The sequence below is a fragment of the Aotus nancymaae genome, unplaced genomic scaffold (genome assembly GCF_030222135.1).
Source record: "Aotus nancymaae isolate 86718 unplaced genomic scaffold, 86718_ANA_hifiasm-v0.15.2.pri h1tg000002l, whole genome shotgun sequence".
Classification (NCBI taxonomy): domain Eukaryota; kingdom Metazoa; phylum Chordata; class Mammalia; order Primates; family Aotidae; genus Aotus; species Aotus nancymaae.
This window is the reverse complement of record NW_026988413.1, coordinates 24541807-24566546: the sequence shown is the minus strand read 5'-3', so window position 1 is coordinate 24566546 and position 24740 is coordinate 24541807. Positions and strand designations below refer to the sequence as shown.

The window sequence follows — 24740 nt, the reverse complement described above, 5'->3', positions numbered from 1 at the left end:
CTGGGGGGCTTGGAACGCACCTCCCAAGGATAAGTGGGGACTATCATATGACCCCAGTTCTCAAGAACCAAGAGCTTTGCTTCTGGGAATCTCAAAAAGAAGAGAGCAGACCAGAAAACAGGATAGAAAGTCATTGTGTTCTAGGAGGTGGGGCTGGGGCTTCTGATGCAAATATTTGTTGAATGAATGCACTTAACTACCTATGGAATAATGGAAGCCATTTGCTAAAAGCAACGCTTCTTTTAATACTCATTTTGAAGTTTCTATGTGTGTTTTGAGACCATCTGTGGCCCAAACCCACCAGATATCTAAGTGGTCTTTCATTTATCATCAAAACAAACTATCCTTCTAATAGGAAACTAATGTCACTAAATTGAGCAGTTTTCCCTGGAGAGGGGCATTAAGCACACATTCTGCAGGCCAGGCTGTAACCAATAGCGAGCTTTAGCAATGCACCCCGTCTAGGGGTTGCTGAGCATAGCAGCCAAAGACAAGCTTCATCTCAGAATCCTAAGGGTTGAACCCATGACCTTCTCCTCATTAGCTTAGCTGCCAAGAGCCTTGTGTTCCTCCCTCTGAGAAGCAGACAGGGCCATGGCACAATGACCTGGGGACGGTCTGGATGAGCCAGAGCTCTAGGCCAGCCTACCAAGAGAATTGGAATTCTGCAGACAGCATCATCACTGGGGACTGGTCTAGCAGCCAAAACCAGACCCATGGGAAAGTAAAAGTAAAACCCATCTGTTACAATCCAACTAGGTACACCATTTCCTTTATTATTAAAAGAGGTACACCATTTCCTTTATTATTTAGGAGATGGGGCTGGGGCTTCTGATGCAAATATACATTGAATGAATGCACTTAACTACCTTTGGAACAATGGAAGGCATTTGGAATGGCTCCATTAACTTGGTTAGTTAACTCCTTTAACTAACATTCTCTCCACTAACTTTGTTGATAAAACAAACAAGCCTGATGTGATGATGGGCAGCCCTTCCCTTCTGCCTTACAAAAACTAAGGGACCCGTGAAGGTAACAGCAGCAAGCACTGGCTCAAAATGCATCCTGTCGTCCTGTCGTTCAAACACATTCTCTTATCCATTGGAAATCCCAGGGAAGCTCCTCAGCATTGTGAATGGTAACAACCAAAACCTACTGGGGGGCCAGCTCTCTCCTTTTGTACTTTAGACTCCCTCCCAGAGTCTACGGCAGACAGCCTCAGCTGCCACAAGGGCTGTAACTGACGTGAGGAACACCATGATGATTACGTTTGGGTCTTTTCTAGTGGGTGTTGGGAAGCAGTGCCCCTGCTCACCAGGCTGAATTATGGGGTAGGTCATTCCCTTGTTAGTGGGAATAAATTTTATTAGCCCCACTCTCGTGGTCCCGTATCTTCCTCTCTTGCTCCTCGGATCTGGGTGTGGGTCTGGGTAATGTTGCCTGCATGCGGGATAAATCAGCCGAACAAATCCCATTATATTTTGGAACACTGACAGAGACACAGTAATGACACAGAGACTAGGGAAAGGTGTGGGCTACTTCTCTCCCACTGATCCCATAGGGAAAACATGTAAATTGAGAGGCCAAATGGAGAAGAGCTCTCTCAGTTGTCTCTTTTTCCTTCTCTCCACTAACTTTGTTCATAAAACAAGTCTGATGTGACGACATGCAGTCCTTTCTTTCTGCCTTACAAAAACTAATGGACACACGAAGGTAACAGCAGCAAGCACTGCTCAAAACATGTCTTGTCGTTCAAATGCATTCTCTTATCATTCATAACCTGCACTGTATAGAAAGGAAGGCAATTGGAGGGAGGCCGAGGCAGGTGGATCACCCGAGTCAGGAGTTTGAAACCAGCCCGGCCAGCATGATGAAACCGCATCTCTACTACAAAAATTAGCTGGGCGTGGTGGCGCATTCCTGTAATCCCAGTTACTAGGGAGGCTAAGGCAGGAGAATCGCTTGAACCTGGGAGGCAGAGGTTGTAGTGAGCCAAGATCACACCATTGCACTCCAGCCTGGGCAACAAGAGCGAAACACTGTCTCAAAAAAAAAAAAAAAAAAGAAGAAGAAGAAGAAGAAATAAAGGCAATTGGAGCACATTCTAGGGCCTGAGATACCAAACATCACACCTGCATTAAGCATAGCCCAAATCTCTCAAAAGCAGATATTGGTGGAGAAAAAAAATCTAAGCATGAAATCACCACAATATTATGATGCCCCTTTCTGTCCCCTTGGGTGGTTACTATACCCAAAGGAGGAGACACAGAATGATGCTCTGAACGTGTGAGTGTCCTATGAATATAAGGGGCTGTGTGTCTATCATTATTAACGTCTGTATATTTCTCTTTCCTTATGAATCTCTGCACTCTTTATTAAAGGGATACTTTTTCATCATCTCTTTCTTGAAGATAAAATGTGTGATTCAAAGCAAAAGGGAAACTTCTTGCCCAGTGACCTCTCACAGGCTGGGACTGGTTGAAACCCAAAGATCCTGACTCTCAGACCAGTAACCCAGCCAAGACGCCACGCTGTGAGGACAACAGGAATTGAAGGGAAAGCCCAGAAATCCAGATCTGGAGGTTAAGTAGGGCTGAATTTATTGTCTGGCCCATAATATCAGCACAATTAATATTTGCTGACTAATTAAATGAGTAAAAATTAATTTTTGAATCCAATTTTTCCCTTGATAAGGAACGCTTTCAATATCTATGTGCTCATTGAACAAGAGGTCCGGCTTCCCATTTGGGCAGGGCTATCTCATACCACATGAGGCACGTGTGTGTGTGTGTGCGTGTGTGTGTGTGAGAGAGAGAGAGAGAAATCTCCTCATACTTGCTGCTGAGCAGTGTGTGTGGGGTGAGGGAGAACAAGTCACAGAAAGAGGGAGACAGAGAAAGGCTAAGAGAGGACCATGAACCAGGAGTGTTAGTGAGAACAGAGAATGGGTGTGTGCACGTGGGTGCGCTATGGGTGTGCACGCCACTGTGCTCGGGCTCAGGAGGCGTGGTCCACATCTCAGTATTGTGAAGCCTCACATCCTCAACTCTAACTCTGTGCTGAGCTCTCCTGGCAGCCGTCTGTGTTAAAACTCAGTCTGTGTGACTCCTGGGTCCCACCTCACTCCCTGCTCTGACCCAGTGGCCTCCAGGGTGGGCATCCTGGGAGATTACATCCAGCCTAGGAAGCCAACCTCAACTTTGCTCCCACAAGACCCAATACATCGCCCAGGGCTCAGCCACCCATCACATAAAGCACCGCACACACTAGGCTGGGATGGGACTTTCACTGCAAACCCTGCTGGCTGAAAAGAGGGAGGTGGGTGGGCCTGTCACCTACATACCTAAGACAGGAGCCATCTCCAAGAGAGAGTGGGAAGACTTGATTCTATAAGGATTGGGGCTGTGACATGTCAGGCACCCAGTGCTAAATAAGAAATCTGGAGTACAGGGTCATGGGCCGTGACAGGTGGGCGCTCAGACCAACATGTGAGATGTTTTGATGCGTGCATTTATTGGGATGTGAGTGTGGCATGGGCCGCAGTGTGTGGCAAGTGTAGTGGAGATGAGAGAGGCGGGATGGGGCAGGGAAGAGGAGGAGTTCCTGGTCTGAGAGAGGACAAGGGCTGAGCAGAAAGAGCAAGCCTTGTCTAACGCCGTAAACAACAGGATACAACTCCATTGAGTCTGAGCTGTGCTTCCTGCTGACAGGGAAAAGAAAACACCCCAATAAGACCTGCAGAAGCCAGGCCCCGGAGCTTGGGATGCCTGCCTGGCCATTCCGGATGCTCACTTTCGTGGAGTTTCAGGATCTCAGGCGCCAGACCAACCTGAGTGACCATGCAGACTGGGACGTGAGGCCAGCCTGAGTCCAAGGGGGTGACCCTGTCTCCTGCTCAGGACTGCCATGCCCAGGAAACCAGTGAATCAAAGGAATGGCACGTGGGAAGGGGACCCCTGTCACTACCCAGTCATGCACACAGCAGGGCAGGAAGGGGAGCTGCGGGTTAAAAAGGAAGACCTCCGTTTCCTGTGCCTGTGTGGCCCTTGTGGGACTGCACAGGGCTTGGGGGTAAACTCCAGAGTCAGGTGGGAGCTGGGTCTAGCAATGGTTCTCAACGAGAGGCTTCTGGAAATGTGAGAGACTTTCTAGTCTCACGGTGGCCAGGAACTTCCACCGGCGTTCAGCACTCTAGGACCCCGGATCACAAATACCCTATAGTTTCAGCCAGTCCCCGCACCATGAACTGTCCACCTTGGACGCCGCCAGCACACCCTTGTGAAGCACCATGGGAAGAGGACCAGGCTGAGAATTAGGATACAGAGCAGCTTTCAGGCTACTCATTACGTGACCTCGACTGAAGCACTTGAGTTTTCTGTTTCTCCGTTCCCTCAAATGCAGAGGATGCTTGTCCTTCCATGATCCTATAGGAGTACTGTCGCAAGAAGAACAGGTGTGATAAAGCCCTCATTAGCCATCAGGTACCATGTGAACTCTAGGGTGTTATTTCCAGGCAGCCAGGAGGCCTCCACCCTCTGCTCCCACCAGTGGGGTTTGACAGGTGTGAGTCAATGATTCTGGATAATAGTTTCTGCTCCAAGGATCCAAATTTTCTAGTTGAAGGACACTCAGGTCAAGCCTTGACAGGGACATTGAGAAGCTGATTGCCGCACCTCCAGCATGCCACCTTTCTCCATACAGCCTAATCGGTGCTACGGCCGAGACTACCTGACTCCCATACCCATGGCTCAATTGGTTCCAAAGTCAGGGAAGATTGAAGTGGAGTGAATGATGGTAACTCCCATGACCACAGCCATTGTTCCCATCACCCGGGCCACAATGACTGCTGGTGTGCATCTCTCTCCTCCACTGTGTGGCTCCTGGAAACAGATGCCATTCCATGATGCTTGGTATCCACCAGGAGGGAGTGCATTGCCAAGCCCTTTCCTAGGGCTTCATACATGTTTTTTGCCATTCATTCGTTTATTTGGAGGCACTAGTTCATTAGTGTTGGGTGAGGTTGCCCCAGAAGGCTGAAGAAGTGACAGAACGTATAGATAACCCTATGCCTGGGAGATTCCAGGATGCCAGGTGCCTGGTCAAACCCAGCATCTTCTCCAGCCAGCTGCCCACTCCAAGTCAAGAGGGTCAGGTCCCCCAGAGAAGGACAGAGAGCTGTCACTTTCTCCTGCATAAGGCCCTGGCACATGACAGAAGCCACAGGTGTGGGTTCCTCAGCTTTACTGTCTGTCACATGCTCTGCAGACAGGGGGTCTCAGGAAGCCTGGGGGCAGCCTTCAAAGGGGGCTGGGAATAGAGATGCACCAGGGATAAGCCACAGAAACAGAGACATGAAATCACTGCCATTCCCCACGTGAGTGCTCATTAGCAAATCAGTCTCAGCTTGACCTCTAGTCCCCTGAGTCCTGAGAAAAACTGGGGCCCTGACAGACCCTCTAGGTCCCCCTCATATCATACCATGTCCACATGAGATCCTTAGAGTTGCTTTCAGATACTAACCCACTTGCTCTGGGAGACTTCTCCCCACCCAGGCTGGAGAAAGGCCAGGACGGGGATAAAGCACTGCTCAGAGGGCGAAGGTGGAAGCTGCTGCTCCCACCCCCATAGACACCAGAAAGCCCCAGCCGCTTGCCCCACCTCCACACTCAGTGCCCACTCAGGGATGTGCATTTCCAACAGGACTGTTTATGCCCAGAGCAACACATTCCCATGAGGAGGCCACTCCTGGCTGACCAGCCCTCATCTCTGACCGGAGCACAGCCAGCCTTCCCTGATTCACCTGGAGTTGGGGCACCGTTGAACTCTCTGGGGGTTGCAGGTCAGCAGGTTCCACCCCCACAGCCCAAGACTTTTCCCTCTGCCTGGTCCTCAGGCTCCGGCCTGCCCAGTGCTCTGTGGATGCTCCCTGGAAATGGGGGCCTTAGAATAGGCATTCTTCTTCCCTTTCCTTCCCGTCCCCCAGATGAACACAGCCCAAGCAGGTGCTGGGACCTTGTGAAGTAGGCAGGTGGCCTGGGAGTTATGCAGATCCCAGCTCTGATTTCTGGAGGCGTGAGTTCATGGGGAAGAATGTGAGTCTCAGGAGGTGGAAAGGGCTAGAAAAGCCTGAAGAGCCCCATGGGAGGCATTACAACTTGGAGAGATGCTACAACATGGAGCACAGTCGACATCCATTGCTAGTCACATCCCTTCAAGCTTTTAGAGTAGTAACTATGATAAAACACACAGGGGACCCCTTACCCTACAAAACACAAGTCCTAAAAGCCAACCTCCTGGGCTTTGTCCTTCCCTCTGCCATCTTCCTACAGCAGAAACACCACAGGACAGAGGTCATCTGGGACTGGGTTCCACTTCACAGGGCTTGAGGGAGTGTCAGACTCCGTGACAAGAGAGCACTCCAGACTTCATCTTGTTCATCCTCCACCTCTAGTCAGGAAGAGAACAAGGAAACCAACCCGACAGCCTTGTGAATGGGTTAAGGAATAGCTGGGTTTGCAAATGGTCATCAGGGCAGAATGGAGCCTGGCCTGGCTGATGTCACATGAAACACGTGTGGTTTGAGCCAAGTCCAAACGAATGGTCACAGGAGGGCCAGAGCAAAGGAACTCGGGTATCTGCCAAATCAAAGGAAACTGATACTGTGCATTAAAAGCCAGCCTGGCCTTTTTCAGACTGGCTGGGGAGACAGCCCCAGCCCTGTGCAGAGTTTCTGGCCTCCTTTCTACTCTCGGCCCTGAACTTGCCTGTAACTTGAAAGGGCTAATTAAAGCCAAAAGAAAAATCAAAAGCTTGTTATCTGGGCTCCATTACTGCCCGTCCTGGCATTAGCCTGTCTTGCAAAGCTGTTTTCCCTCTGTTCTCTCCAAGGCTACCACACGGTGTTAGCACCTGCAGCTCTGCAGACTTCCATGATGAACTTGGCTTTTCGTATTGTGGCAGGAAATAAGGGCAGCACAAACACTTGCCCACGGGCAGCTGGACGGATCCCTGCAGCTGATTTTGCTCCCAAAAACATCACCCAAAAAGGCAGGGTTTGAAGCGAGTTTTCTACAGGAAAGTGTCAGAGATTGCCAACCCCTCTGATCTCAAAAGAACTAGTTGTTTAGTATGCGCACAGCATAAACTTGCCGTCTTCTAACATAGGCCTGCATCTGTGTGCATGCTCACAGGGAATTTATCACATGCATGCATGTGTGGGTGTCCTGTAGGCAAGGGGGATTCTTTTCAAGTGCTGGCTCTGCCACTCACTCCTAGTGTGACCTTGGGCAATTCATTCACCTTGCTGAGTCTCCAAGTGCTCAGGTGCAAAATGAAATGTTAGGCCAAGGCTCTCGAAGGGCCTTCTCAACACCAACATTCTGACACATCTCACCCACGTAATTGTGTTTGAGTGTGTAATAGACATATGTCCAGAACAGCCTCCGTCATTAGCTGCCTTCATCTGGGAGCAGTCCATGCCCCCGCAAGTTCATAGCCCTGTCTCATGGACTCTCTTAAGTGGCTCAGCTATGGCCCCAAGCAAAGGGCTCCAGGAGGCATTCCCAAAGGTTATGACACCTGCTAGGAAGGCTCAGTAGATACAGTGGAGTCCCCTCCATTCTCTGGTCTGTCTCCGATTTGTCAACTTTTTGATGCCCTGCTTGGTCCAAAGCACCTCTCCTATTTCCTTTGTGACATCAGGGGACTCCTAGCTTTTCAAGACCTCTGAGAAGAAATGACATCTTTTAGTTTCAGCCAGCCCAGTGTCTGGAAAACTTGACAATGGAAAACAGCCTGAGCTTAAGCGCCAGGGCACCAACTTTCTCCTCCCTCTTCCCTACCTCCAACCCAAATCCCAAAGACGGGAGTGATGGCCTCTCCACACTCTGGCTGGGGAGGGTGCCAGTCCCCTCCAAGATCTGCCTGGCATGTAGTCATACTTTATGAAGAGAAACTTACACTTTTCAAATCAAACAAGATACATTTCCTAATATGGAACTCCACTCAAGTTTAAGGAGTCAAGAATCACATCATATGGATGCATACTTCTGTCTGATGAATACATTTTCCTTTCTTCTTCTCCCCAAATTAAAATTACAGAATTGATGTTCTGAAACTAGGTTCATAATCTTTAAAATGCACAGTTACAAAAGGAAAAGGACAAGAACACAGAAGATGCTGAGAGCTGAGCCTTCCGAATCACCCAAAGAATAATTGTGAAAAAACAGGACCATTGCGAAGAGGAACAGAGCCAAGACAAAAGAAGGCAGACGCTTTTCATGGTGGGGCACAGGTGAGCTAGGCTGTGACAGGCAGGAAGCTGTGTCCCCCGCTTCACCTGGGGTCCCCCAGCAAGGCCATACCCACAAGCCATGCAAAGACCCCTAAGCCAGCCCTTCTCCTGCTCTCCCTCTGGGTCCCGCAGCTCTCCCATCGTCCATGCCGCTCTCTGGCTGCTTCCTGACCTTGTCACATGTCTCTTTCAAGGCACTGTGCACACGGAAGATGCTCAATAAACACGATCTGTCCCTTCCCATCCGTTTTCCAAGTTAGCTTTGCTTTCTCTGTGTTCACTGCACTCTTACCTGACTGTGCTCTCATTTTAGCATTTCCTAAAGACATGCAAAGAGCTTCAAACACACCTCTCCTGAAATTCCGTATCTATCCCAAATGTAGGATGACTCTTCACATTCACCTCTCCCCCTACCCTATGGTTTTATTTAAGCTCCCAGGAAAGTTATTTGGAGGCTCAGTGAGTGCAAAGGGCATATACACGTCGCCGTGCCTGGTCCCTATGACATCCATTTGACACAGTTCTTACCTATTCCCAGCACTCCCTCTCATAACCAGTGAGCCAATATGGTGCAGAGAAAAGTACTCTGATGGGAATTTATGTTTTAGCGCCCACTCTGACTCTTACACACTCAATGTCATAGTTGCAGAATGTTTTGGACTCTGGGTCCAATGAGACTCAGAGGTGGGATGGGATATACTCGCCTCATCTGCGAAAGGGGAAGGAGGTTGATACACACTCCATGCGGGCTACAAGGCTGGGGTTCTCATCCTACACTCCCACCATCCCAGCCCGCAGCCCTCCCTGGACTCACCGCGCTGCTGCAGGGGATGTCCTTCACCTTGAGCCAGGCCAGGTCCAGCGTGCCCTCGCCCCGGTAGCAGGACTGCAGCCGCCCCTTAATGCGGTCATTGATCTGCTTCAAGATGAAGATGCACAGGGCCGACTCATCCAGGGATTTCATTTTCCGCTTCTGGCCCTTGGAGAAGACGGTGAAGAGCAGGTCATCATCTGGATGGACTCCCAGGGTCCTGCCGAGCATGGCCCCCGCTTTGGACAGGTAGGCAGCCTGCAGCAGGCGGTACTCCACCCCACTGCGCTCACAGCCAATGGGCACCTCTACGTACGAGTTGAAGGCCGTGTCCTCCTTGCAAAGCCTCACGAGTTTGGATGTATACACCTGCTCCTTGGTGGTGGAGCCTGGGGGAGACACCATCTCAGGTTGGAGGGTCAAAAAGTAGACAAAGTTACCACTGCTAAAACCATAGACATAGTAGATATCAAAGTCAGGGATGATGGTGAAGGTGTCCGAAGGGATCTTAATCATCGAGGCCACGAACTCATCGTGGAAGACGTACGCGAACATGCCATCCGCCTCGGAGTTCTTGGTCAGTTTCCGGCTGGAGATGGTGGGAAAATACTCAGGCTTCCCGTCCACTGCCGTGGCAATGAACAGTTTGTCATCCAGGTTGCTGTAGGAGACGATCACTCCGAAGACCGAGCCGCTCTCGTTGACGCCTGACAGATAGTGCTCCTTCTTATGGTAAGGCTCCCCCAGCTTGAAGAGGTCCTCCAGCCTCAGCAGCTTACAGATGCCTTGGTACAGGCTCCCACAGGCAATCAGCCTGTTCTCCTTGTAGTCTATGAGGAGCATCTTGTTGACATTGTTGGTGGTGGTCAGGGGCTCGTTGCAGGTCTGGACGATGCGGGGTGGGTAACACTTGGGGTTGTCCTCATCCGGCCCTGTCTCATGTGTCACCAGGACCTTCAGGTCACTGGAGAGCTTGTAAATCCGATTGACAGCCCCCAAGTAAATGTGTCCTGTCCTCTCATCCACCACCAGGTGATTGAAACCCTCGGCAGGCTCCCCTCGGAATGTCACAAATGACCGCTGCTTCTGGGACAGCGGGGCTGGCTGCCGGGTGAGCAGAGTGGAGGAGCCCATGCCCACCATGAGGAGGTGGGAGAGCAGGCAGGTCCAGTTCCAGGGCATGGCTCTCATGGCAGAGGCAGGTCCCGGCGGCACAGCAGCACTTAGGCACGGTCGTCCCCTTGAAGGGCCAGGACTCAGCAGTGCAGACTCCCCTATTGGAGAGAGGAAAGACTGTGAGCTGGATAGCAAGGCCAGCGGCTTCATTTCACCCCACAGCTTGTCTGCCTGGACTTTCAAAACATTCTGCACACACTGAGCAGAAATGCACTGGGGGGTGCCGGACACTGGCTGAGTCAGCCCCCACCACGAGCATGTGACACAGAGCCGGGTGGCAGCAGCAGCCCCAGGAGGACACATCAGTAATGATAATGGTGGTGATGATAATGACATGATAATAATAGCAGTGATGATGATCATGATCAACAGCCATTAGCCACTGAGTGCCTGAATTTGTGTCAGATACTGTCCAGCACTGTCAGCCGAGTCAGGTGCCACCAGCAGGCAGCATCCGCAAAAGGCTGACTGGAGGAGGAGAGGGAGGGAGGGAAGGCAGGAGGCAGGAGGCAGGGCTGCGTGTGCAGGCTGCAAGCTTCATCTGGTGTTCCCCACAGGAGGTCTCTCCACACAGTTTCTCTCTCTTCAGGCTCTGTGAACCACCTCCTACTGGACCCCATCCGACCGTAGAGGTGGTAATAGGGACCTCACGGTTACTACCCCCCTGTACTGCACTGCCCCTTAAAGAGCCACACTTTGTTTTCTTTTGTTTTTTTTGAGACCGAGTCTCGCTATGTCTCCAGGCCAAAATGCAGTGGCATGATCTTGGCTCACTGAAACCTCTGCCTCCCAGGTTCAAGCGATCCTCCTATATCAGCCTCCCGAGTAGCTGGAACTACAGGTGCACACCACCATGCCCAGCTGATTTTTTTTTTTATTTTTAGTAGAGATGGGGTTTCACCATGTTGGCCAGGATGGTCTTGATCTCTTGACCTAGTGATCTGCCCACCTCGGCCTCCCAAGGTGCTGGGACTACAGGCATAAGCCATCATACCCAGCCTAAGAACCACACTTTTATGAAGAGCCCCTTTATCAACCTTTTCTCAAAGGACCAAATCTGTGTGTGCTGTCTATTACCTGCTGGGACCCTGATCGGCAGACCTCCGAAGTACGTCCTATTGTATCCACATTTTACAGCTAAGGAAAGCGAGCTTAGGGAAGTTGTGTAAGTTGCACAGCTAAAAGTGGTAGATGTAGCTTCAAATCTGAGTAGTGTGAATGTGTGCAGATTCACAACCTTAACTACCAAACCATGTCGGTTCACCCCAGCCTTGCACAGATGGGGCTGTACTGTGATCCCTTCCCGTGCAGCAGAAGAGTTAAGGTTGATTCCTTCTTGGACACTATCCATTATGGCCACTGCCTCTGGTTCTCTGCGTCTGTATCTACTACTGCAGGAGAAACCTTTCCTCTGTGCCTCCTCTGCTGGATGAAGAGGCCAAATTTAAAACCCACTGCAGTGGCAACCAGATCCTCTAGATTCGCTGCCCAGCCCTGAGCCCTAATGTCATTTTAACAGGGCAGATCTTGGCTTCCTCTCCTAGCAGGGCCTCCTCTGAGAGGTTTTCATTAAAGAGAGAGAAGAAATGCTTTAAGAAGTGGCCAGGCAAATAAACAAATAAATAAAAAAACTCCCTGAGGAAAAGATCGCCTCCCATCCTGAGGGTCTCCTTCTATTCAAGATGCTTTCTGCGTGTGTTCCCACAAACACAGCTTTGTGTTCCTTCCAGTTTGGGAGAATTCAGGGCAGGAATTGCCAACATCCTAATATGGGGACATCTCAGTTCTGTGGAATTTTTCTCATTCACCTCCAAATACCTCAAGAATGGGGAATGAGAAGAAGTAGGCCACTAAGCAATAGAAAATTCCCCAGCAGGGAGCAAGCCATAGGTTAGACAGAAACCAAGAGAAGAAGGAAGAAAACCAAATAAAGACTTTGCATTGTCAGCCAGCATCCGAATGAAAAGCACAGGTCTTTTCCAGTGAATATCAGAGGAGGAAGACCAGCTAGTGGAGCACACCACAGTTAATAGCAGTGCTGCCAGCCAAGGGCCTTCATTCATTCACCCATATGGCAAAGGTTTGCTCAGAACACTCAAAAATATGTGCAAGACACTGTGGGACCCAAGGATCAGATCCTCAAAGAACGCATAGTCAAATCAGGCAGATACCCACAGAACCTGAATTGATGCGTGTGACAAAAAGTCACGTGGCATACAAGAAGTGCTTTAGCAGTTCCTAGGAAGAAAGACGACTTCTAACTCAGGGTAAGAGAGAGCAAGGAGCAGGATGCAGGGGGCCTTGGGGAGGGCATGGAATTTGGGCTGAGCTGTGAACTTGGAGAAGACAGGCAGGGCACAAAGGGAAAGGCCTTCTAGGGGAGGGGTCCACACAGCAGAAGCATGGGCATATCACACCAGGGTGTGTACAAGGAAGAATACATCTAGAGAACACAATTCATGAATGAATCAGGTAGAATATGAGGCTGAAAACAGAGAGCCCACAGCCTTGCCAGGATGTCACTGAGAAGTTGAGACTGAAACGCAGTGTTGAAGACAGACATGAAATTGTAAAGGAAAAGAACAAAGGCCCCAGAGAGGAGCCTCTCCCTTTCCATTTAGCCTTAGTCTGCAGAAGGAGAGTTTGGAGCTGAGGGTTCCTTGAGGGCAGGACTGGATCTGTCTTGCTCATCAACACATTCACAGCCGGACATATAGAAGAGGCTCAGCAACTATTTCTTGACTGGTGGAAAGAGAGGCTAGAAGCATAGAGGAATATCAGTATTTGTGGAGCATTTGCTGCACCCCAGAGCCCATGCAAATATTTTCACATAGCTTGGCTCATACAATCCTCACCACTGTTCTCTGCGGTCAGGATTGATTGTCTTATTCATTTTTCAGGTGAGGAAACTTTAGCTCTGCAAGGACACTGGTAAATATGTAGCAGAATTGGGTGTTAAGTCCAGGTTTCAATCACTGCAAAACCCATACTTTTCTAGAAACACACAATTCCAGAGCCCAGAAGATGGAGCACTTAGAAGCCCCTGTTAACCCGTGTAAGCCTGAAACACAGAAATCTCGGGATATCACCTGCCAGTATCAGGAGAAAACCAAAGCCCTTTCTGACCCTCAGGGTCTAAGCTGGTAGATAACACCAATCAGATGAGTTCTGTGGTTTACCTCTCAAAGTATTAATGACCATAAACCAGCAGCTGCACAGAGCCTCTCTGCCCAGCACAGAGAAAGTGCTTAGGAAATGATAATTGCTTTCATTGTTATTTTTAGCAAGATTGAAATAGGATTAGAAGGATTAGGATTATGATAATGAGATGGTACCTGGTGGTACATCTCAAGACTAGTGATGAAGAGTCAGGATGGTTCATCTTGAATTGCTTGTGCAAATTCAAATATCAAAGAAGAATCTGGAAGTTTTTGATCTGAAAGAGATAATCCAGTTTAGTGATTCCCAATCCCTGATTTCAGAGACAAAGAGGTTGAAATCCAAGAGGTCAGATGAAACTGTAATAGGTCACACATTGAGTTGAAGGCAGCATAAGATCGGATCTCACACTGTCTGTTTCATGCTCTTTCCATCACCCCAGCCTCTCTTCTGACTTCATGTGAACTCACTCCAGCAGCTGCTCCCAGCTTTTGTCTGAAAAGAGACGGCTCTTTGCGCACCATATGCTCTGCTGGCTAACAGGGCTCTCAAAACATCTCTGCCAACAACCAAATTCCAGCAAGGCTATTAATCCCCCTTCCAGACAGGCAGGTGCAGGTCGGGACTCAGCCACCAACTTTTTGGAGGAGGGAACTTTGCACAGTCTCTGTAATGGAACCTGACACATGCTGGGGAAAGGGCGCCTACCCCACGGCCCACCTTACTGTACACACACATGGACCCAGGACCAATCAACAGCTCTCTAGTCTGCAAGAGGCAAGACAAGGAAGCCTGCAATTATGAATTTACTGAGCAGAAAGGTACCACGGCTCATTCTGCATCTTGTATTAGGCACCGAAATGAGATACAGTTATGCATCTCAAACACTTATCACCCTCATCTGGGGATGGCGAGATCACGATACCCAGAGAGGAGGGGGGCCCACAGAAACAATAACGTGTGCTAGGAATAACCAGCCTCATTTTACACACCACGAAAGAGACTGATTAGGAAACAAATAAGAGAAAGATGGAGGAGAAAAGGAGAAAATAAGGATGTGAGCTCCAGCTTGCCTCACTAAAGACCCCACAAGGCACCACCACAGAGGTGATCTCCCCACGCAGCTTGAGACACACAGATATGCAGAGCCACCAGCCCCCTGCCTCCCGGAGCTGTCTAATGCTCTCCAATCTGGCAAAGCAAGAGCCAGATTAGCTCAGGGCGAGGGGTAGGGGGTGGATTCCTTTCCAGGACATCAATTCTTGTAAGCGGTAACCCCAACCTGGAAAACCCCACCCCAATTTCAGAGTCTACCCACCATTTCACGAGAGCCAGATTGGCCCCCCGGGGCGGGGGGATTCGCTTCCAGGACGTCAATTCTTGTAAGCGGTAACCCCAACCTGGAAAACCCCACCCCAATTTCAGAGCCTACCCACCATGTCACTCTCAAGTCACCATTTAGCTAGTTTCAAAACAAAGTATTGAAAACTGCATTCAGCCCAACTCCACTTCTTAAAGGCAAGTAATGGGAACAAATAACCCTCAACAATTGCCCCAAAGCATTCACCAAACTACATAAGGTAGGCCAGAAGGCAGAATAACCGAAAGATCCCCAAACCCAGCCCAAACACACTAAGTTTTCCCTTCTTTGAAATCAGATTTTAATTTGGAGTAGTCTCAGGGGAGATGGGACTCCTTTTTAGAAGCTGATCATCATTTTGATTAGAGAAATTGGGGCCGTCTTTGTTTTAGGCAGCAAGTTTCAAAGAACTGAAACTAATTTTCATGAAATAGCACCATCCTCTCAGATTCCTGAGTGGTAGAGAGGAAAGTTATTATAGAGTCGTTTAAAATAGCAATTACCCTGTGAAATTACTTTAGAGTTTACTAAGTGTTTTCATGCATGTTACCTTGTTCTGAATTTCTTGTTCATGACAACCCTGTTAGGTGGATTAGGTATTTATAAGTAATGCCCCCTTTAGAGATAAGGAAACCGAGGTTTGAACAGGTACAGGTCTTGGCTGAGGTCACACACAGTCACATCGGGCTTTGGAGAGTTGAGCTCTTTAAGTCTCACTCAATTGTTCACAGTACATTTCCTGGCCCCCTGGATAGAGTCCTGTTCCTCAGACCTTTTGCTATGGGATAACAGATTCTCAGAAAATGTGTCCTAGGATGACATTTCAAAATCCAAGTCACAACACACCATGAATTAGGTGAGTTACAGGTGCTTTTTTTTTTTTTTTTTTTTGAGATGGCGTCTCCCTCTGTTGCCCAGGCTAGAATGCAGAGGCATGATTTTGGCTCACTGCAACCTCCGCCTCCTGGGGGTTCAAGCAATTCTCCTGCTTTAGCCTCCCAAGTAGCTGGGATTACAGGTGCCTACCACCATCCCTGGCTAATTTTTGTGCTTTCAGTAGAGATGGGGTTTCACCATGTTGGTCAAGCTGGTCTCTAACTCCTGACATCAAGTGATCCACCCACCTCAGTCTCCCAGAGTGCTGGGATTACAGACGTGACCCACTACACTCAGCCAAGTACTCTTCTTAATGAAATAAAATAGAGGGGGAAATATTAGTATGTCATATAGAAAAGATAAGCACTGACTTGTTTTACCCAGTATATAGCATACTACACATTGAATGTGATGTAAATATGTATAATGTAACTGGGTCCCTGGGATGGTTAATTTTATTTGTCAAATTGGCTGAGCCATGGTGCCCAGATGGTTGGTCAAACATTATTCTGGATATTTCTAAGAGGGTGTCTTGGGATAAAATTAATATTTAGATCAGTGGACTTTGAGTAAATCAGATTGCCCTCTATAATGTGGGTGGGCCTCATCCAATCAGTTAAAGGTCATGAATAGAATGAAAGACTGGCCACCTCTGAGCAAGCGGAAAATTCACCAGCAGATGGCCTTTGGACTTGGATATAACAGTGGCTCTTCTCTGAGTCTCCTATCTACAGGTCCACCCTAAAGGTTTTGAACTTGGTGCCTCCAAAATTGTGTGAGCCAATTCCTTAAATCAATCTCTGTCTCTCTACACACACACACACACACACACACACACACACGGTTCTATCTTCTTTGAAGAAGCCCAAAGAATATAGTCATGGTCAAAAAAATTTGAAACACACTTTCAGAGACAGTGCATAACAGTTGCTTTTGCTATCATTTCTTTATTATCTGGGCATCTGTGCCTTTGCCCTATCTCAGCCCAAACACTTCTGCTGGAATTGACTTGACCTCTGGTTCAAGGCCTGAGCCACTCAGCACAGAGCAGGGCCAGTGCGGAGAGCATAGTGATTGGCTCAGGAATGAGAAACTGGTTAAATCAGATCTCTGACAAGCAACAGGCTTTGGATGGAGATACTGAGGAAGAAAGTTCTAGCTCTTCCACCAGATGTGACCTTGGAGAGACAAGGGCCTAAGAACCACTGGTGCCATCTTGTAATCACAGGGGTGGGAGCAGGGGACAGGAGCCTGGAAGAATGAAGCCAAAGTACTGAGGAGAGCAGAACTAAGCCAAAGGATAGAGAGTACTGGGTCCCCGGCCTGGGCGACATCCTATAAATGTCTCGATTGTGTCCACTGAAGCCAGCTCTATGCCTGTACTTTCCAGTTATGTGATCCAAAAAAAAAAATTCCCCGTTTGCAGAATCCAGTTTGGGTTCAGTTTTCTGGCACTTGTCAATATAAGAATCCTAACCCGTACACAGAAAAAGCCCAATGAGTATAGTGTCTCCCACCACAGCCTCTCTAATAGACTATTATCCCATGTGATCAACTGAGCAAGCCAAACAGATTTGTGCCTCCTGCTGCCCACAGAGATAAACTATGGTTTTACAGATAGCGAGGCATAATCCCAGGTGATGTTTGAGGGTGTATGCATGTGTGTGCATGTGTACGTACCAGCTTTCAGAATCAAACACAGCACTTCCCTATCTGCTGAGCATTTGCCTTGAGAGCTGCACCTGCAGGGCTCTTGGGAAGTCTTCACCTATTTATGCCTCCATGCCCTGAGTTAGACTCATTGTTCACATGAAACCTCCTCCGTTCAAGCCACTGGTCTAGATGCCCCTACTATACATTAGTGCAGGAACCGGTACTACCAGAATCTCACATTTTACAAACTCTGTTATATTTGTCCATTGATACTGTCCCCTAGTCTAAAAATAGGAGCTCCTTAAGGACAAGGATTGTTTCACCACTCTTTTCTCCAGTTCTAAACTCAGAGCCTGAAACACAGTAGTTATGCAATAGATGTTTGGGAACATGTGAATGAATGAATGAATGAATGCTCCATAGCAGAGTATATGAGATGGCAGTGGGTATCATGTACGGCTAAAGTACAAAGTAAATTTTGGTGCTTCAAGTAAATCTTCAAGCCAGCCAGTTTAAACAGGGACCAACCTAAAAAATTGGTTGTACCCTGTTGTAAACCAGGGCTTATAACTACTTAAAATACTCCATTTTGTCCTTTTAAAACATGAGTTCAAATGCATCAGAGAAACGACATCTTTTGTACATGATTTCATTGAGACCGACCAGTCCACCAGCTGGGATGTCATAAAAAGTCATCTTGTGTTAGCAAATTGGGCTTTGAGAACCACTGTCCTATGCAGCAAGGGAAATCAGTATGGACCTGGTTGAATAGAAGAGGCTGAGCCTGAAAGTAAAAATGCAGCATGGAAAACAGACAACAGAAAACAGCCACAATGCAGCAGATGCCAGTTGCTGGAAGTCAGCATGCACTCATGTATTCAGCCAACGACTGCTGATGGAGCACATACCACATGAGGAGTTCTGAGCTAGGTATAAAGGGTAGAGACAGTCCAGAGCAGAAAACAGTGTCCCTGCCAAGCATGGTAGCGCACACCTATAATCCCAGCACTTTGGGAGGCCAAGGTGGGTGGATCACTTGAGGTCAGGAGTTCAAGACCAGCCTGGCCAATGTGGTGAAATCCCATCTCCACTATAAAAAAAAAAAAAAAATACAAAAATTAGCTGGGTGTAGTGGTACATGCCTGTAGTCCCAGCTACTCGGGAGGCTGAGGCAGGAGAATCACTTGAACCAGGGAGGCAGAGGCTGCAGCAGTGAGCTGAGATTGCACCACTGCACTGCAGCCTGGGTGACAGAGCAAGACTCCATCTCAAACAACAACAACAACAACAAAAGTGTCCCTGCTCTCCAGGGGCTGAGCAGCTTCTAGAGGCCCCTCTAGCTGTCCCACTGGCAAGCTCGGCAGATCCTCCCCTTTCCAGCCGCTGCTAAAAAACGCTGAACTTTATCACCTCCCTTAGTCCTTCCTACAACACTGTACAACAGGTCACTTGATCGCAATTGTGCAGGTGGGTTGGGGACAGGAAGTTAACTTTTCTTCAAAAACAGGACATGCATGAGGCTGCTAGTATGAAGTCAGTGAGAGGTGGCTATCAGCTATGGACATTTCCCCACCTCTCCATTTCCACATGGTATCCAGGTGTGACTGAATAGCGAGGTCATGGTGACATTCCGTGCCAAAGCGGGGAAGAAATAAGTGTGTCTTCTCTACAGTTTCTTTCACCACCCAGTTAAAGAGGACCCTGAGGCCCTATAGGATGGTGGAGCCTCCTGATGAAAGATCTATGCACCCACTAGGAACACTGGACAAGAAAGAAACCTTTACTGTGATAACCCTGAAACTGTGGATTTGTGTGTGACAACAGTTAGCCTCACCCTAACTCACAGACAGAAACACAGAGAGCTCACTGCATCTCAGAGCTGGGATTCAAACCTAATGCTGGGTGCTCCGGGTCTCTGTTCTTTGTAGAACATCAGGCTCTGGCCCTAGGGAGAGTTCTCTTTAGGTGTCAGCAGCCCCCTCTCTTGTTCCTAAAACCAGATTGCAAGCAGTCAAGCCCAGAGAGAGAGGAGACGGCCATGCTAACATCTACAGAATAGAGAAATCTTCCATGTTGCTTGATGGCCATTTCCAAGTTTGGGGCCCAGGGAGGCAAGTGTGTGTGCAGCTGAGGGCAGTGAGGGAGTTGGGGAGCAGCAACAGGCCTCTCTTTCATTTCATCCAAGAAGCTCTAAACACCCATTGATCCATGCAAACAAAACGGACACATGCCATTTGCAGATTTCTACTCCAATCTGTAATCCATGCATTCAGAATAACATCTTCAGTAAGATCGGTATTTTTTCCCCATCTGCATTTTTTCACTTTAAACACTTGGGTCTGGGGCCTGTGATGGACAACTGACCTCATGTACTTGGCCAGCTCACTGCAGCCACATCCGTCCCGACCTTCACTGTCACCCCTGCCCCTTGTTGCTGGCCATCTCAGAAATGAGTGTCACATTCATCAGAGGAAAGAGCCAGAGGGTAGAGATGATACAGTGCAACTCTTTACTACCACTAGTGGGGCAAGTCAAGCCAAAACAACTGTCTTCCCAAGAAAAGGTCACTGCTGGCCTTGGACAGTCTCAGTGTGGGTGGGGCCTCATGGGGCCAGCTCAGCCACAACCCAGCCTAAGTCTAAAAAGCAACAGTCCAGCAGGGGCCATGGGAGCCCTCTTCCAGCGTGCTTCCCTCTGCCTCTGCTTCTCTCCTAAGGGATGGGAACTGTGAAATTGATGACTGATGGAAGAGCTGGAGAAGGGTATAAGAGATGCGGAAGAGGGAGTGACGGAGGGCCAGGCACTGATGTAGTCTTGGCACTACCAGGCAACCAGCCCGGTCCCAGGGAAATTCAGCACCAAGCTCAGCTACACAGGGCTCCCTTAATCCTTACTTTCCAGTTTATTAAAAGGGGCCGAGGAGAAGTGATTACCATGGACAGAGCCTTTGGACCCAGTCTGGAAGAAGCCTCTGCAGGAGACTGAGTCTGTGAGTCTCTGCATTCAGAGATCAGGTCCCAGCTGGACCTCTGAGACCTTTATCCACAGTTTCCACGCCCTCTTTCCTTTCCCTCCTCCAGGCCTCCTTGTCCTTGGCCTGGAGGGTGCTCCCCCAGGGTACAAAACCACCTCTCCCTGGCCAAGTCTGCCATCCCCAGCAGAGCTGAGCAGGAGCTCCAGCCGAGACCCAGGCAGCCCCATGTGAAACTCTTCATTACCACGTGGAGATCGCCTTGAGATTCCAGGCACTGTGCCTCAGGGCGGGAGAGTCGCTAGGCAATGGCTTTCTTTACTTCAAGAGTGGCAGCAAGGCTTTAAAAAACACAGCACTCTCAGTAGGATCTTGGCTTGGGGCGAACAGAATCCCAAACTTCTTTCCAGCATCTCACTTAAAGAAATAGGCCAGCCAGAAATTTGGAGTCAGATGCCACAGCTGGAGTTGATGTCAAGAACTGCTCTGCAAAATGGCACAGCCTGGCACCTATGTGGCCACTGTCTCCTGCCCAGCCCATGAGGAACACTCTATCCAGGGTCTGTCCAGGAGTGCTTGCTCCTAGTCTTCAAAAAGGACCCACTAGTCTCTGGGTGCACAGAAATAGGGGGACACCCTGGGAAGTTGCTAAGCTGTAGCAAAGGGAGACTTGCTGTTACTTTTGCTGCCCCAAGACCTGGGTGGACACTGGGGCCACAGAAAAGGGGCTTGGGGTCACCACAGACTGGGGACAGTCACCTCTCCATGAAGCCCTGTCTTGTGCATGTGACCTGAGGCTTGCCCAGCTGACATTTTCACTGGGATGGGAGGCTCACTGCAACCCTGCCTGCCACTCCAACCTACACTCCCCGTAGCCTCTCCAGCCTGGCTCCAATAGGCAAAGCCACATTCAGTGGTCTTCACCCAGATGAGCTCCTTGCTCTCCTTTCATAGTCAGGGGAAGTAGTGGATGTTCTTAGCTCACAGCCAGTCATGCATCAGCTGGTGTCACTCATAAAAGCCTCCTGTTAGAATCACTATGACCAAGGATACTATAGGCATCATAAATGGTCATTCTAACCAGCCACGTCCTGCTAAGTGACAGCCCTTCTTTCTTGTTGCCTCAGTTTCCCCATCTGTAATATGGTGTTTCTGGAAATAGGATGAGGAAGAGGGATCACCCAGTTTCTTCTTGGGCTAAATCCAGAAGTGAGAGCGAAATGTTTTAGGCTTCACAGAACACAGGCCATCATCGAGGTTGGGAAGTTTCCACAAACGGCCTTTGCGGAGGTGCAAGGCAGAGCCATGTGATGTGATGATTAAAACACCTGGGGCGGAGGCATTCAGTGGGAGACAAAAAGCTGGTGCTGAAGTTTCTCTCCAAAAACTCTTTGCATCTTTGCCTAAGTTGCCTTTTTAGCTGCCTGAATCTCAATTGCGGGGAGCCTCAGGAATGCCTGCCAGCATTGAATGCCACAGCCTGCCCTCAGAGAACCCGGGGTGCTCATCTGTTAAGTGGACCTAATTCACACTCTTGGGGAGTCCGTTTTCTCCTTCAGATAAGAAGGACCAAGGACACTCTTAACAGCTCAGGTGCTGGTCCATTTCACTGAGCCTGACCAGCAAGTTGATCTTTCCAGGAAGGGCCTTTGCTTCTTCCCACCTCTGAGGACCTCAGTCCACAGCAGGAGGCCTCCATGCATTGAAACCCCATCCACCCATCCAAGGGCTTAATTTAGACCCCTCGACAGGTTGACTCTGCCAGCATGATCTGACCCATTTCATTTCCTACTCATAGCAAGTAAGAAAAATAAATGGAAAGAATCCCTTTCACAGCCTGGTATGAAATCTCTAGCTAGACTTTTCTAACTGTAAAGTCAGTGGGTTTACAAATGATAATGCATGCAAGGTTTTGGAAAAACCAAGCTGAAACTCCACACATTCAGATCCTTGGGGCTCAGCATCTTTCTGGCCACCCCTCCACTCATAAAAGGCCTGACCACTCCCACCTGCCCCTGTCACAGCCGCCCCCACAACTCAGCCACCCGCCTTCTGGTCCCACGAAGTCTTCACTCTAGGAAGCCCGTAATCCCACCAAACATTGGCACTGTGGGGGAGTGGGCTATTTGGGGCTTACTAGGCCAAATGACAGTGCTGCTGTTGTCACCAACATTGAGTGGGATGTTGGGCCCCAGGCCTCCCTTGCCCCTCTACCCCCTCTCTTCTTTCTCAATTCCAGGGAAAATCAGGAAGTGAACAGTTGTCTCCCTTGCTGGTCTATATTCATGTAATTAGTGCTATTTAATTCCACGATGAGCCAAAGCTCATAAAATACAAAACATATTTCAGCTGTGTGCCGAAAATCTTGGCAGAAATCTCCGCTGCAGCCGGAAGCTGAACAGAGCTATATTTGCTCCTTTAAAAAAAAAAAAATCAGAATGACTGCAACAAAGTTTTGCGGCCAGGCAGTACTACCTGAGAATATGTTTGGGGGCAGCAGAATAGGGGATTTTAGGTCATAAAGTTTGGAAATAATCCCTATCACCATGACAACACTAAATTTAAAAAATATTTAGCATTGATTAAGTAACTTGTGTAATATATAGTGTACCTGCTGGAAGAACATGTCATACATCGTAAGGAGGTGTTCTGGGTCCACTCACTCCTTACTCTCAAGAATTCACATGTGCTTTAAGGGCTTGGGTCCGAGTCTCCAAGTCATCCTCCCTCTCCCACGTACCGAGCACATACCTATGAGTCAAATGGCCAAGGAGATGTGCAGTTTCTGGCAATGATTCCAAATTAACTAACACATCCCCATCTCCCAGCTCATATTCCCCTGACCCCCACACTGTGATAAGCCCTCATCTTCTCTCTGTGTTTGTGCCAGGAACACATGGGCAAGGAGCAAGAAGTCTCATCCCCTTCTTCCCCAACTTCACAAAGCCAGGCACAGAAGGGTGAAGCCCCAAGGACACCATCCTCTTAGGTGCCCGTAACTGTAAAGCAGCAATAGATGTGTTCTCAACAAGCCAAGCTCTACCCCCGATATCAACACCAAGCCCTCTCGACAGTGCTCCTAACATGACGGGCTCCCTCCCATGGCACCCCTATGACTTGGTCGTGCCCTCTTCCTCTTTCAGGTGACAGGAATACAAAAGGGAGCATGTTGGTGGAGGGCCTGGAGGGGGGCCAGGCAGAGGAGAGATTCATGTTGGATGCTGCTGACATCCCCCTTTCAGGACCTGCTCAGAAGCTGTGTCCGTGGGGAAAAAGAGGCCATGAGGTGAACTGAGGTGTGATAAAGGGTCAGATCCACTGCAAGACCCAGGAGGTCTTTCGGTAGACTCAGCAGCTCTTCTGAGTCCACTCTATGGATCAGCTCCATGGACAGAGATGCAGCACACTCCATGCAGAGGGGAGAACACCTGCCAGCTCCCACTGCCTCCTCTTTTTATGCTTCCCCAAAACTCCATCATCAACACAACCATCACGACCTCTCATTGGTGGAACACTTTGCCTTCTCTAAGCCCCTTCATAGGCAATAAACCACTCATGACTCCAAACATATATGACCACCCCAACCCAACCCATTGGGATTATTGCCCAGGCATGACTTTGGGTATCAGAGAATCTCATTAACTTGCCCAAAGTCATGCCTTTCTTCTGTCTACACCTCGGGTCTTCTGCTGATCGATACTTTCCTATAAACTCCAAAGCTGGCTGGGCTCAGTGGCTCATGCCTGTAATCTCAGCATTTTAGGAGGCTGAGGCAGGCGGACTGCTTGAGCCCAGCAATTCAGGATTAGCCTGGGCAATTTGGCGAAACCCCACCTCTACAAAAAAATTTACGAATATTAGAAAACCATGGTGGTGCACACCTGCAGTTCCAGCTACTCAGGAGGCTAAGGTAGGGGGATCACTTGTGCCCAGGAGGCAGAGGTTGCAGTAAGCTGAGATTATGCCAGTGTACTCCAGTCTGGGTGGCAGAGGGAGACTCTGTCTCAAAATAAATAAACAAACCCCAATACCACTCACCAGAGTCATCACTGGGGATTGTATAGCAAAAGTGGGAAGGGAGATCAGTCTAGAAGGCCCGTGATAAATGCACAGGTCTTAACTGGGAAGAGAGAAAAGCCTTCTAACCTATTCTGGCTTGTCACCTTGGTAGGCCTTGATAACTTATGCACAATGGAGCCCAAGGAGATAGCACCAATAGGCAAGCTCTCGGGGGCCAAGGGCTGGTGTGAAGAAGCCAAGCAGGAGGCAGGCAAGACAGCCCATGTCTTCATTGCATTCATTCACCAACACTTATTCCACTCCCTAGACTCTACACCAGGAACCTGCATTCTAGGGGTGCAGCAGTGAGTAAGACAGAAAGGTTTTGGGTCTTATGGAGTTTACATTTCACAGGGAGAAAACACAATAAAGAAGAAAATAA

General features: G+C 49.0%; 1 protein-coding gene across 2 annotated transcripts in view; it reads right to left on the bottom strand.

The window, feature by feature from the left end:
• PLXNA4 (plexin A4) overlaps positions 1-24740 on the bottom strand; it is a 456164-nt gene that overhangs the window by 380800 nt on the left and 50624 nt on the right. For both annotated transcript variants that reach the window (XM_064373437.1, XM_064373439.1), the window contains exon 2: positions 9108-10378. In XM_064373437.1, the coding sequence (XP_064229507.1) occupies positions 9108-10295 (1188 nt within the window). In that variant the 5' untranslated portion in view covers positions 10296-10378. The remainder of the gene's footprint in view (positions 1-9107; positions 10379-24740) is intronic.